The sequence below is a fragment of the Asterias amurensis genome, chromosome 17 (assembly GCF_032118995.1).
Source record: "Asterias amurensis chromosome 17, ASM3211899v1".
Classification (NCBI taxonomy): Eukaryota; Metazoa; Echinodermata; class Asteroidea; order Forcipulatida; family Asteriidae; genus Asterias; species Asterias amurensis.
In genome coordinates this window covers 6,460,991-6,476,317 of record NC_092664.1, presented here as the reverse complement: position 1 = coordinate 6,476,317, position 15,327 = coordinate 6,460,991, and the positions used below count along the sequence as shown (strand labels likewise).

General features: G+C 36.9%; 1 protein-coding gene across 1 annotated transcript; it reads left to right on the top strand.

Moving 5' to 3' along the window:
• The first annotated feature begins 1,288 nt into the window (after positions 1-1,288).
• Positions 1,289-15,223, top strand: LOC139949630 (uncharacterized). Its single transcript, XM_071948070.1, has 6 exons — positions 1,289-1,547; positions 6,091-6,323; positions 6,728-6,851; positions 7,086-7,277; positions 9,150-9,317; positions 10,180-15,223. Exons 2-6 carry the CDS (start codon positions 6,177-6,179, stop codon positions 11,994-11,996), a joined length of 2,448 nt encoding a protein of 815 aa, XP_071804171.1. The 5' UTR covers positions 1,289-1,547; positions 6,091-6,176; the 3' UTR covers positions 11,997-15,223.
• Positions 15,224-15,327: the final 104 nt, after the last annotated feature.

Here is a 15,327-nt window from a genome sequence, read left to right as displayed (position 1 = left end):
GAAAGTCGGAGGAAGCTATTAATAAATCGTAAACTTGCAGGTACAACCATAAGTAAATCTCTTATGTGGGAGGCTTGCCTCTGAAAAGAGCCAGTGTGGTCTCGACGTTTCGGACAGTATACTGTGCTCGTCTTCAGGAAAAAAGTTTGTGGAAAGCCAGACTCTGGAAACCATTCACTAAATTGCGACAAATCTGAACTTTTGTTAAAGCTATTACTGGAGACTTCGATTCAGGTAAGTTTCAATTGTTGTGAAACGTTTCACTATTCCATTAGTCTAGTATTGACTTTCACGTCACGACAGGTGAAGGTAGTAGTCTCTTTTCAGGTATTTTCAAGGACGACCCGAACCACCTTGGTCTGTATTGTAATCCTGTATCACGATGAGTCATCCTACACAAACGTTGAGGGCGTACCCCCTCTTTGTTTGAACATAGAGTTAAGCACCGCCCTACTACTAGCCTACCCTGGGTGGGATTATTGTTAAAGCTCTGGAACACCCATGTTTGTTATGTGAATGTATGAATCAATATTTAAAAAAAAAGGAAGACAACTTTGCCCGAAACAGTTTACTGTTGAAAGGGGTGTCATCAGAGACCAACAAGACCCAAGTTCAAACCGTGGATATCGCGTGCTCAAATCCGGGCCAAATTACAGAGCTGCTGAACGAATTTCTGTTAAGCAAAAAGATTATACCAGTTACAAGATTATACCAGTTACAATTGGTGCATGATGGAGTGGTACTTTAATAGTGCTTAACACAAAAACATGTCTGCTAAGCAAAATGATTAGGGTACCAATGAAAATTGGTGCACCGATGGAATGGTATTTTAATAGTGCTTTACAACAAATCTCTGCTAAGCAAAAAGATTATACCAATCATACAATTAATGGTTGATGATGGAATGGTATTTTGTCTTTGGTTGTGCACATCTATGTGTGTGTGCTTTAGTAATGGGCAGCTCTGTGAAATGGGGCCTATAGACTACACTTAAAATCCACACAATTGTGCCATACTAATTCTGCTTTGCCAAACAGCACAAAATGGTAGATATCATATCATAGAGCAAGAACTTTCTCTATACATCAGTCATCTGTTGTTGCTTTCATATGAACCATATCAACGAACTTGTATTTACCCAGTCATCGTTAGCTATGGGCATTCTATTCTTAGGGTGTTATGGATCATAATAGAATGGTACGTAGACAACGGGTACCAGTGAGGGAACTGATGTGAAAGTGGTCGGCTTCCTCCATGGTTGAATGCACCCTAGCTGACATTCCTTCACCCTGTACCCACGTCCCGTACACACCGTACCTCTATTGTCCACAGGAGGGTACCTTATTACCATCTGAATGGGTTTAAGGTTTAGAAGGAGCCATATTGTATGGGACCAGCCCCAATCGGATCCTATCGACTAATGGAATGATGTTAACCAAGGCGATCTCAAACTACCTTACATTTCCAGCTGTTTTTAAGGAGTTATGATTGATAAGATGTAAGATGATATAGCGGAGATGTCTTAGGAGTAACGTCTTGACTAGTTGGTAAGTTCCTAATTTTTGACATTTCCAACTTTTGGTATAAAAACGTCTCCCGTTTCCTGTTCCAAGATCTTTTTTTCCCAATTCCTGCATGTACTGAATGCCAAACCCACATAGGGACTACGTGATATATATTTAATCTCGATAAAATTGCAAAGCCAAACAAAATCTCAATTGCAAAGCGCGATGAAGTTACTCATAAATGGTGTTATAAACTCAAGATAAGTTTGGAATCCGAACTTGAAGTTTATTAATACGTGTCTTGTAATGAACCCTTTTACTCTATGGTTAACCCATCTGCGTAACGCCCACATACATTCCCATCTGTACTGTCATTTTTCACTCCACATTGCCACCTACAAATCTATAATTTCCGAGTAAATTCAATTAAATTCAACAGTTATTTTGTACAAAGAATACTAAGTTAAACTACAGGGGCTTTGTTTTTAACTGTTATTTGGGTAATTACATGATTTTTTTGAAACAAGTGATGTGTATCAACCTTTAATTTTAGTGAGACCACTTCCTTAAGATATTTATTGGATGCGGTTTGTCTGTGAAATGTTCATGATAGTAAAATTGATAATTAATAATGACTGGATTTAATAACAGTCTTTAAAACTAAAAATATGATTTAAATATTGAAACTTAGTTAGTTAGATTTAACAAATTGACACAAAGGTAATTTTAAGGGTATACCCCTTATTGGCAATTGCCAATTTGATGTTTTCTATATTCTTTTACAGCCCTGATACTTCACGACGGCAACGACGGCAATTGCCGTCGTTGCCCCTACCGATTGCCGCAATGCCCTTCAAAAACCCAATTTTTCACGGCAATGATTGCCGTGCCCTTTTCTCATCATTGCCGCCGTGCCCTTCGTCCCAAAAACAAATTATATTCAACGTTGTCAAAGTTCGAAAATAAGCTAAAAAGTCCCGATGTCTGTGTAAATTTCACGCAGCGAAATAGGCCCCAATTTCACGCACGTAAGGCACAGCAGTAGATTTCAGGCCGGTTAGTTGTTGTTCTTTGCGTGCGACAAAAAAATACTCGCAACATCGAACGCTAGAGGGCGTTTCCGAACAAAGAGATAGCGTGAGATTAAACGCCCTCTAGTGGTAAAATTACGCAAACCAACGCTAAGCGCCTTGAGACAAAGACTCGACGTGCTGCGCATGCTGGGATATTGGTTTCCCCCATGCTTGGTACATATGATGTACCATCATGTATAGCATAGTCGTAGCGCACCGCATGCATTTATTCTGTCAACATCGTGTCAAAATGGAGCAGTTACGTGGGAATTTTAGAGTCTCTACGAAAAACTACACAACGTGCATGACCAGTAGTAGGATTACGTATGAACAAAAATTATTTATTGTGTATTGTAAGTAGTTGTTCTTTATTTGGTTGAGTTAGATGAATGCTTTCTTTTTTCATTGGGTAACAGTTAGAAAATGGAAAAATTTGAAGAACTATTTTTTACAGGCAACTCAGAGTTTTTTTTTCAAACTGCCGTCGTGCCCATCGCAACTTTTTATGATTGCCGTGATGCCCTTCCAAATTTTTGAAAATTGCCTTGGTGCCCCAAATTTTTACAAAAAGTCAAGGCAAAACTGCCGTGCCCCTTAAAAGCCGAAGTATCAGGGCTGCTTTTATTATTATAGTGTTTTCCTGTGATTTTGATTCTGGAAATATTAAATGATGGGATTGGTGATGATTTTAATGAGAATGATCTTGTTTTCATTAGCACTAAAACTTATGATTATCATTAACAATTATTTGGGCTATACAAAATGACAATCATTGATGATTATAATAATTGGCAACAATTATTATTTGAATCTACATCAATTAAATGATTTACATGTTGTCTTGAATGATAACTGGGCCTAAAGACCATACCGGTGGAAGTCAATGTCCACATTAGTAATTATCAGGGCAGTTGTAATTGCAGTTCTTCATAAAACAATACAATTGTATGACGTGGTAATGGACTTAGGCGACAATGCCAACCTGTATGTTGCTTTGTTTACATTGCAATTAATAAGATATAAAGAGATTTTGTTTCAGTGAACATAAAACACGTCTAATATGAAGGTCATCTGTTAATCTAAGCTGTAAAATAACTTGGCAACACCGTTCACAATATGAAAGGCAGGCATTGCTTCCCACCCACACAGTGATAATGACTTAGTGCCAAAGAATTCCATTTAATTTTATAATATGAGAACCGCCATTTTGATCTGGTATGATATACAGTGGAAAACTGAAGTGTGCATAAACCTTGTATACTCGATACAAACAGGTGTTTCTCATGAATAATGCATGAGCGTGTTGAAGAGCGTCTAGTCATAATTTTTATCTAATAATATATCATGATGGATTTCAAATTATTACAGCTGCTGACATCTACCCTCATTTGCATATCATTTGCATATCAAGTATTGCATTAGAATAACAGGTTGTGATGAGCTTGCGTGCAGCTCATCAACAACTCAAAATAATTAAGTGCTTCTGTGTCCCCTTCCACGAAAGGGTTTTGATATTTTATTATTGAGTTGATATCAATTAAGACATTATTGCAATTTCATGGTTCAACGCTTATAGGCAATAAATCTAAAACTGATTATTAATATTTGTCACAAGGTACAAAATAGCCTGTCATGCAACAGGTATACATGTTAAATTTAATACTTTCTTTAAAGAAAGAGCGTTGCGACCGGACAAGATACCCATTTAAATTAATTTTCAATATATTTTTCAAACGCTCACATATTCCATCACAACAATGTGAAATCTTCTGCAGATGTCCCATGGCATATCTGAATAATATTTTAATGCAGTATAGTAAACCTTGACCCAAATGCATTTATTAATATTACGCGTGTATACTGCTCCTATAAAAATGGAATGATAATTTCTACGACAGACATTGTGTCGCACATTTCAGTTATGTATTTAAATAAGAAAAATAAAGCACAATGCGTTTGTATGGTTGTTGCACCCTTTCCAGCCAGAACTGAAACCAATTAATAACCAATTGTGTTCTCGTTAAGAACGGGATGTAACGAACATCTACGTTGCTTGGAAGAAATGGTTGACCTAGTTTATTATTTTAACATTATAGGGTCCGTTGTTTTTAAAGTTCCAGCATGATGTTAAGAAAATTCGGGCATAATTTTGAACAACAAAATAACAAGTTGATAATGTAACTTCTTCTTCCAAACATAATATTGTGGCAAAGTAAACTTACCCTGTGTTTTTAATGGTATTTACATTGGTTGTCATATTCTGTTCTTTTTCATAATACAACAATTATTTATGCATAGACCGCGAACAGGAAATACAAACATTTTAATTAATGTCTGCATTTCTTTATAAAAAAGAAATGTTTTGAATCGCCGTTAGACTTTCATGACTTTATTAAATGGAACAGTTTCCATGACACAAACTTTTGGCAACTTTTAAATATCTCTTTCATTATTTAGTGGTTAATCATTGCACTAGTTTTCATAGTGATCTGCATTTATTGAACCTAAAACAAACAATGAAGTAAATTAATATTGATTTGTGTCGCGATCTCGAATAGATGTCACATTTTTGTCAAAGCTCTGGTAAAGGGAAGGTTAAATGAAGTGAAAAGTTCAAGGCTGGTTTATTGTTGCTTGTTATAATACAGGACAAATTCACACGGCCTACCATTATCAGTTCCCTATATTCAATGATCAAACGACTAGTTAGGCCTTCACTTCGCCGTAAACGTCTACAGCGACGTCATATATGAATAGTTCACTAAACAATAAGCGTTCTGTAGAGTTGAAAACCTTCGGTTGCTAATAATGGCATTGCATGATATCACAAGCATGATGGTTTCGTATTACCCGATCATTACTGCAGTTCCTATACCTTTTCGATTTCTCATCAAGTAATACTTTATATTTTTGTGAAATGGTTATGACGTTTTGGGGTTTTTTCAAAATTGAAGTTCAATATTTAATATAGTTTTTAAAACTAAATTCAAAAAACCTGTTGTTCATTTTTGTTGTTATTGTTGCAGTTCAACACATGGCTGCTTATATTGTGTAATTAACCAATATCTAAGGAGCCTTGTTTTCAGGCCTGTGCAAGATTGAGCCTTAAATTATTACACACACCTTCATCAAAGATTTTTGTTTAAGTATACTATAATGTGAACATACCCTGCCCTACTTCAGTGAATTCCCTGTGTTGGTCGGTGTCCCCCCCCCACCCCGAGTCCCATCCGAGTTACACAGCATAGTCGCTTCCGATGATCCAACACCAGACCAGACACAATAACACAGGGTGATTGTGGTTTAGTTTACTGAGGCTCAATTTTAGAACGAAGTATTAATCAAATTAAAATGAACGATTATGTGACTTCATTTTGGAATAAAATCGATGTTTGATTTTTCCTTGTATAGTTCCCAATATCAGATCCAATAGTGGTAAAACACGATGACCGTTGTATCATTTACTGGTTTTAGAACAAACTAAAAATAACTATTTTAAGTTTTCATTCCAGAATAAATAATTATATGCGAGAACTGTTTCCCCTTGATGAGAGGCTGCTTGAGCAAGACCTACTGACCGTAGCACGCCACTGCAGCCATGGGGTCTAAAGTGGAAGATATACGGTGGTCCAAACGCTCCTACACGCTGCGTGAAGCTCTCAAGAGATGTACATTCCCACAGATTATGAAAGTGTCAATCGGCTTTGTGTCTTCGGATGAAAATGAGACACTTAGTAAAGATCAGGTAAGGATTGGAAGCTTTCTAAAACAAATGCAAAAGGGCAAAAGCGACGGGCTGATGGATGACATCATGAAAAATGGACGGGCTAACTATTTTATCATGAGCAAAGATGTCAAATTTTGTGTATTATTGATTACAATGTAAGCTACTAACTAAGTAATTATGCAAAGAGCAATTATTCTATGTACAGAAATCCCACATTAGAAACAAACTTCCATAATAATGAAATAATTCATCACAAAACATGTAATCGTAATGATGTTGTGCTTAGCTACTTTTTGTGCTTAAGCAGTTTTTACCAAAGAAAAAAAAACAGTGTCTGAAACTATCGCCAAAATGGTATAAAATGTGCCACATTTCTTAATATAAACTTTGAGATTATGTTACCATAATTAATTTTATTACAGATTCTTCGAATTCATCAAAACCACACACAGACCCGTGTCCTGGCCGGTACAAAGAAAAACAAATTCCTTAGTATCCCTCTTCGATATGCAGACGCACGATTTGAGGTCGTGACCAGCAAAAAACGTGAGTTATTTTTGTGTTTCTACTCAATAATTTCCCCTTTATTTGAATTTTAAAACGACGGAGAAGAAAATTCAAAAAAATAAAATAACTTATCCTGCAGGAAACAAAGTAGCCCTGGATTGCTAAAAGTTTTTATAATTGTATTATATCATTCCACCGATAAATGTCCAACATCACACACTTGCAACTTATGGAAATTGTATCATTGAATCAATATTTATTTTTGTACTTAAGGTTCTAAGCCAATGTACATGCGTGACGTCATCGACAGATCCCTCCTGCCGCAAGAAGTCACTTTCCATTTCGGAGACGATTTAACCTTTGACCTTCAAACTGCTAAGGGGAGTGTTTCTGAGAAGTTGAGTCCTCTTTCATTGAGGAATATGTATGAAGTAAGCTACCTACAAGGAAACGCTATCTACCACAGTAAGTCACCTATCCTACCATTACACCCGATGTTATAGTCAGTTTATATTATATTTTGTGTGAAGCATTACAACAACAAAAATTGAGCACAAAAACGTTTTGCTTAGCACAAACAAGTGTCTACAAACTTATGTACCGGTACCCGTATTCAATGAGCTCACAATTTTAATCAATCTGCTTAACAAAGTTGTTATGCAACACTGACTGCTTACCTGTCAAATATACATCCCAATAAAAGATATTTATATTTGTGTGGAGCAAAACAAAACACAATTTTAGCTGACAGGTTTCTGCAAATGTATGTACATTATATAAAGCAGCTCGATTCAATGTTATTTAGTCTGCTTAACAAAGTAGTTATGCAATATTGTCTGCTTACATTATTTCGATCCAGAGTGACCTTTAATATTGGGTGGGGGGGGGGTAGGCAATGGCACAAGCGGCCATTTTTATTGGTTGTGCATTTGGGTGAGGTATGGAGGCAAATATATTTGTTGTTGTACAAAGACAATGCTTGGGAAATGCTTTGTTTTTATTTTTTAGTAATTCACAGTTCGGCACTTATTTCGTTTCATACTAAAAAAAGGAACGGGCACAAAGTAAAACGTGTAAGCGCAATTATAAAAATTTTCAAGCTCTTTACATCCCCAAAACCTTTCCAAAATACCGTAAAGGTGATGCACAAGCAGGAATTATCTACACATCTTTCTCAAATTCAATAGAAGTTATCAACAACCAAAATAATTATCGGACTTATTTTTTTCACGAAATAGATGCAACACGACTTCTTGCCGCCAAAATTCAAATCACAAACCAATGTTTATGAGGTCAAATAAAACATTTCATTCAAGAGCTTACCTTTGTAAGAAGTCAGTACCTTGCACTCTATCCATTAGGGCTGTTTTGGGCGCACAAGTGTCGTTTTACGACTCCAAAATGATAAAAACCGTCAGTTTTTGTTGTTGAAACAAACACACGTGTACGCCACACAAAACGAGTTCCTATATGGCTGCCGCCCCCAAATCTGGAACGTGACGTCACCAGGTGTTTTCGCGAACCGTCTGACTTCTTCAGGCTTTGAGCTTAAATGCCAAAGAGTCAATGCACTCATAAAGCATTGAAATAGATGATTTAGCCTGGTTTCGAAAAAGCTATCACGCGGTATACTTGAATTAAACCTTGCTCTGTGAAATAAAACTGTGACAGCATAACAACAGAAATTTATTGGTAAATTTGCTTCGGGGATATAGAAAACTAATATTGTTTGTTTATTTTATATTTCTTATTTTGAAAGATTATACTATTTAAACTTTGCTTGTAACATGTTAAATGTTTATTCTTTGGTGATTGACGCGAGCTAATGCCGAAATTTTAAATTTAGATTTTTAGTTTTAAATTAACTAAATTACGATTTTTGTTATATAGCGCAAAAATACCTTAAATTAAATATAACAGCTTTCTCAAGTCTGTAAAGTTAATAGTTATTGATAAATTCTATACAAGCTACGGGTCAAAAAAGTACGAGCTGCCTTCATTGCAAAGAAAATAATTATCAAACAAAACAACAAATTATCACTGATACAAATTGTGACAAATTTTATAAATCCTGTTAGCACAATCAAACTTGCTAAACACATAATGAGACAAGTGTTGCTGATGTACAGAGAAACAGGTTTAACCAGTTAAAATTAAATTAAGTTTTGCATTGTTGCAACTGGTGCTACACTCAAAGAAATTTGCTAAGCCAGTATTTCTGCTTAACAGATTTCTAAAATGATTCTTGGTTAAGAAAAACGTAAACAAAACACAAATCTGAAATTATATTCGGTGTATTATTAATAATTTTCAATTGTTTTTTCTTCTTTCTTCCAGATCATCTTGATACTCAAGTGATAAATATTCCACTACATCTTCCAATTGAAGTCAATCTAGCCGAAGGTTTCACGAAGCACTCGGTTGAACAATGGGGGCGCTATCAATCACTTCTTGAGAAGCTAGTCTCCAAACACGTGACCTTTGAGCTCTTCCCTGGCAACCAGAGTAAGTAATTGGTCTTTAAATTGATGATAAACAAACTGAAGGGACTGGACATTTTGGTAATTGTCAGAAACCAGTATTCTCACTTGGTGTATCCCAATATTATTCAGGGGAAAAAAAACAAAAGCTTGAAATGGGCCCATCGATTGTACGAGAACGAAAGAAAACTGACCCTTGTTGCATCAGTTGTGAGCAACGTTTTGTGTGCTTTCTTCAGATGTAAAATAAAAAGCTTTACCTCTTCCTGTAAAACTACTGACTGAGGGGGGCTGTTTCTCACACTGTTTTTATGCTAACACACAATAACAATTATTTGGAGTAATTTACCGAATGCAACAGTCTCTGCAAACTGAATTACCTCCAATTGGTTGACACCTTCCAATAAACTCAACACTGTTTTTTAAATTATCTGATTGACATTGTTACAAATAGTAGCCATCTGTTTTCGTTTTGCATTTATATATTTCCATAGATTTCCAACATCGGTTGGCAAAAACTTGAGCTGTATCTTCGCAATTAAAATTGCTGGCATATTTTGAAAGAGATTGTTTTTTTACCAATTATAAGAGGGCATTAATGAACACCCCAACAATTATTTATAAATTAATAAATATGTGATTAAATAAAATAAAGAAATAAGCAAATACTAAAATGATAATGCATAAAGACTGAACTACGCCTTATGCAGTGCACATGTACTTGAAAACACTTATTATTTCATTTTCAGTTATAAGTGCATTTTCCATCTCATTTTTCAATGCAAAAGCTAATACAAATCGCTAAACCAATAAAGACTTTGGCTGGATATAAACATTGCTAATTGCTTCTACTAAATAATTTTATGTTTGATTTTTCTCTTTTCTAGAAATCACCTTCTTCTCCGACAAACGTCTTGAAAAAGCCGAGAGTCAAGAAGACTACGAGAAGATCTGGCCAATCGGAACCCTCTACGTCACCTCAGCTAACGAGAGGTTACGCAGTAAGACAACAACTGGTGCAGGCGTCTCTCGGACAGTGGGCCACACCGCTGCTTCGGCCACAGCTGTCCGAAGAGTAGCCTCTCCGAGCCCACAGGTCACCAAGAACGGAGATGCTGGACGGGGACGACAAATGACTAAATCTGCTTCAGCTTCCATTATGATGTCGACAGACACAGTACCCAGGAATTCTCGGCCTGTTGCTAAAGTGGTAAGCAAAGGGTCGCCTCCGGTTACCAGACCTTTACCTGTATCCAGTGCAACCATGCCAAGATCCATCCTACAGAGAGGTCCAAGCCAGGAAGCTTTAAAGAACAATGTACAACCTCCTCCTTTGCCGACATCAGCAAGACCAACAAAAGGAAGCCCTACACAGGATCAAAGACCTGTAGTAACTCACAATCACACATCAGCAACCAACTCACGTCAAGATGGAACAGCGACTAGAGGGCGTGTCCAAAAGCCCCCGCCCATAACGACAACTCCTGCACATTATTCCCGTAAAAGATCCCCGTCTGTTGACTCCACACCATCAAATGTACCGAGCTACCAAAAGAATACATCACTATCAGTAGGAGCAAGACCAGATCAAATTCTTGTCTCATCGGCCGGACGAGTCCGAAAAAGTCCCATCTCAAGTAATTCACCAACAATCACCGAGACGTTCGGTGCAAGAAGCGTCAGTTCAACCAGCTCAACTGACTCCAATGATTACACGCATCTTAAAACATTACCTGTCGACATACCAGCTCCAGATTATGACCCAAATGAAACTGTATTCCAATACCCAGGAGCTGTGGAGGCTAAGCAAGGCCCTCCTCCCACGCCTCCACCCATCTCCTCAATACCTGTCAAGCCAAAAGCCCCAGCGCCGACTTTCTCACCTCAAATATCCCAAGAGGGTCAAGCCGGGTCATCTTCAACACTGTCTTCCCCTGCCTCCTCTTTGTCGTCTATTCCTGGAGCATTAGCACTCGCTCCTCCTCCCCCTCCAGGCCCCCCTCCTCCACCTCCCCCAGCCCCAGCCCCAGCCCCAGGTTTACCAGCCCCTCCACCACCACCCCCTCCTCCTGGATTAGATTGGAAGGCTCCATCACAACAAGTATCTCACACACCCATTGCTAAACCGCAACCCAAACCAGTTAGGAACAATGAACCATCTATGAACACAATGATGATGGAGTTAAAAAAGGCACAGCAACGCAGGATGTCTACTGGGATCATTCTAGAAGATGCCGTGGATAGCGGCAAAGTGACATTTGGTCCCTCAAAACAAAGCCCAAGATCCGCAGGTGCTCTTAAGACGCAAGCTCCATCTGGCACTAATGAGCTGCAATCTATCCTGAGTTCAAGACTAAGGAAGACTTCGAACGACGGAATTCTTGATCCTGGTAACGTTCCTCCTGTAGCTCCAAGGCCGACTCCAGGTCGCTTCAAAGTTGGCAACAAAGCTTCTTCAAGCAGCGATACTTTCAGCAAAGTCGAGGATATCCCAACTAATCTGAAGGGACTAACAGTGGCTCAAGTCACGCAGTGTTTGCGTCTTCTTAATCTGGATAAGTACGCCGAGGTCTTCAAGAATAACCAGGTTGATGGTGAAATGATGATAACATTAAGCAAGGACATTCTTCGCACTGAGTTTAAAGTCTCCGAGTTTGACAGCCAAAAAATCATGAAATTCCTTGGAGGGTGGCGACCTAAATAACACTTCCTTTTGGCTGTTAAACGCAATGTAAATTTATGATGCAGCTCATACTTGCTTATAAATACAAGAGGAAAACCTATTTTACAAAATACAATTGCTAAATTAGACCGTGGAGTTTATGATTTAAATTTTTTTATAATAAACTTAAAACTTATGTATATTTCTAAGATAAAGACTAGTTAAGCTTCTATATTATAAGCTGTAAATTTCATTCGTCATTTAAAACCTTTTAGTGCCTTATAGATCTTTCTAATCGGTCAAACATTTGGAAAACTATAATGATAGTGATATTTTTACCATCAACATGAAATTACCAAATGGTTGACTGACATTCCTCCAAGTACTGTCAGACTATTTCATTACAGCCTCACCTTGACTCGAGTGGTTTACAATGAACGAAAATACAAAATGGCTGCTCAAACATTAACGTACGATCACATCATCTTTACTGTAAAGTACTGTTATAAAGGTATATTTAAATTGAACTAGATTGTACAAGTTCATTTTCAGTAAATGTAGGCAGATTTGTAAAAATGATTTCCGAGTCAGAAATTAAGGGCAGAAATTAAGGGCACAAAAAAAAAGTTTCTTATTGATAAGGCCATGATTTTGATTTTATCATGTGATGCTTCTTGATCAAATCAATATCATGATGTCTAAAAGAGGTTTGAGTTAACACCATGTGAATATCTCCTTTGACTCCTGAAGACGATCAGAGCAAACTGTTTGCAACATTTAGTTGTTAACCGCCGGTTCTTTTCCGAACCAACGTTACTCACGAGATATTCACACTGGAAACCTCTCTTAGTTATATCAAAATCAAGATGTGTAAATTGAAAGATAAAAGCTTTGACGACTGTCGCAAGCAAATCATTAGCCCCATCAGTAGACTTACATATTTTATAGTGAATATTTTCTAAAGACATATATTACGCAAATAATTATGTAGAATGCAAATAGGAAGGGTCTATAGGTTTCTTTATAAAGGTATAATACAGGATTGATACGGATAGAAAACATTGTCTAATATTTAGTTTCAAAGTTTACTGATTATGAAGTTCAGACTAGAACCATTTTTGTTTGGAAATTTTTCCCACTGAAATGATTTGATCAAGAAAACTGTTTCTGGCTCATTGAAACCCTTACAAAAATACAATAGCTGATTTTGGTTGTTACAACCAAAATTAAGAACAATGTGTACATGCTGTAACATTGTGCATGCTTGTCACTGTTTTCTCTTGACTCGCACAAAGGATCAAGCCCAAATTTTCACTTGTTTGTTACTTAATGTATATGGTTGATCACAGAACATACATAGTCTGTGACTATTAAAAAAAAAAAAACTTTTTTAATTTAGTAGATAAAACAAGAAAGGGTAGTGGTAGCACTTGCAGTTAAACTAATTATATAAAAACCTTCAAGAGCTTTTGTAGCAACAACTACATCCTTGCATCCCACGATGAAGTATTTGTTACTACAAAAACTCATGCAGTTTTGTATACATGTATAGTTATTTAGTCTTTAAGTGCTACCCCTACCTTCCTTGCTGTGCAGCTCTACCAATCATGTGTAATACCTTTAATGTCTATGTGTAAATATTGATTCTAGGTTACGATGGGAGAATATAATGAGTAAGATGTATTGGCATTATGCAATGAGCAACTTGTGTACAGGCGTTCTGTTAAGCAAACAAATTTATTCAGACGTTAGTCTATACCATGCTGAACATGTAGAAGAGGGTGTCAACCTCCCCAAAAAAGCTCCCATACTTAAAGGCAGTGGACACTATTGGTAATTACTCAAAATCATTATTATCATAAAACCTCACTTGGTAATGAGTAATGAGGAGCTGTTGATAGTATAAAACACTATGAGAAACGGCTCCCTCTGAGGTGATGTAGTTTTTGAGAAAAAAGTAATTTTCCACGAATTTGATTTGGAGACCTCAAGTTTAGAATTTGAGGTCACGAAATTAAGCATCTGAAAGCACACAACTTCGTGTGACCAGGGTGTTTTTCTCTTTCATAGTTATCTCGCAACTCCGACGACCAATCAAGCTCAAATTTTCACAGGTTTGTTATTTTATGCATATGTTGAGATACACACCAAGTGAGAAGACTGGTCTTTGACAATTATCAATTGTGTCGAGTGTCTTTAAAGGTACTGGGGTCAATTTCACAAAGAGTTAGGACTAGTCCTTGGAGATACTAAAAACATATGGCTAGTACCAAGGAGGAAGGAATACATACAAAGTTAGAAAGAGTAACTTGTCCTAACTCGAGACTAGTCTTAACTCTTTGTGAAATCCACCCCATAAAATTTACTTGGTAACAAGCAATGGAGAGCCGTTGGAAGTATACAACATCGTGAGAAATGACTCTCTCTGAAGTAATGTAGTCTTTAGAAGGAGGTAATTTCTCACTAAAATGTTTGTGTCTGAGAAAGACTTCAGGCCTGCAGCCGATGTTGTATACTTTCAACAGCTCTCTATTGCTCGTTACCAAGTAAGTTTTTAGCTAATATTGTGAGTAAAAACAAAACGTGTTCAGTGCCTTTAACATGCTTTTCCTGTGAAAGAAAGTTCAACTGTGACAAAATAACTTCCTGTAAATGAAACACAAAATAAATAACTTGAAACTATATAATCAGCTAGTTTACTATCTGTACATATTAAGTTGACTGCAAGAGTATCACTTTGCTAAAACACTGAGCCACACGAGTGCATCTGCTGCATGTCCAAAGTTTGTTTATACTTCCCGCTCCAAAGCTGAATACTGCTTAGCAAATCTCTTTGCTAAGCAAAACATTAGCATGGCAATGTAAACTTTATGGAGTTTTGGCTGCTTACAAGTTTCTGTTTAGCAAGGTTTTCCTGTGCTTAGCAAGTTTTTATGCTGACAGGATTTATGAAATTGGGCCTTTGTAATCAGTGGAGCCAATTTGTATGAAGTTGGGGTGGCTTACACTGGAATTAGGTCACACTTATAAACAGGATACTCAACAACGATAGACGCAAATTTCAAGTGCTGTTTTTTAAAAAACACATAATTAAAACTATCTGTATATGTATGTATGTAATGTGAGAAAATGAAATAGCAATCTTTTGTACTTCTTGACACAGCAATAACCATAATATGGAAGTAGTGAAAGAGTATGCCAGCAATTAATTATTGTTAGCTTCCGACATTCTCTGGTTGATTTCCAATGAATAAAAGGCATAAATATAACACTGTGGTATATTTGGACATTTTTATACTGACATTTGATAGGACATGTTGCAGCAATTGGTCAAGCACACCAGACTCGAGCTCTGGTGTTTCTGATCAGCAGA

Excerpts from the sequence above, each read along its gene's own strand:
- LOC139949630 (XM_071948070.1), top strand. The coding sequence starts at position 6,177 with ATGGGGTCTAAAGTGGAAGATATACGGTGGTCCAAACGCTCCTACACG. Across the intron at positions 6,324-6,727 it reads AGACACTTAGTAAAGATCAG|ATTCTTCGAATTCATCAAAA; the intron begins GTAAGGATTGGA and ends ATTTTATTACAG. Across the intron at positions 9,318-10,179 it reads GCTCTTCCCTGGCAACCAGA|AAATCACCTTCTTCTCCGAC; the intron begins GTAAGTAATTGG and ends TCTCTTTTCTAG.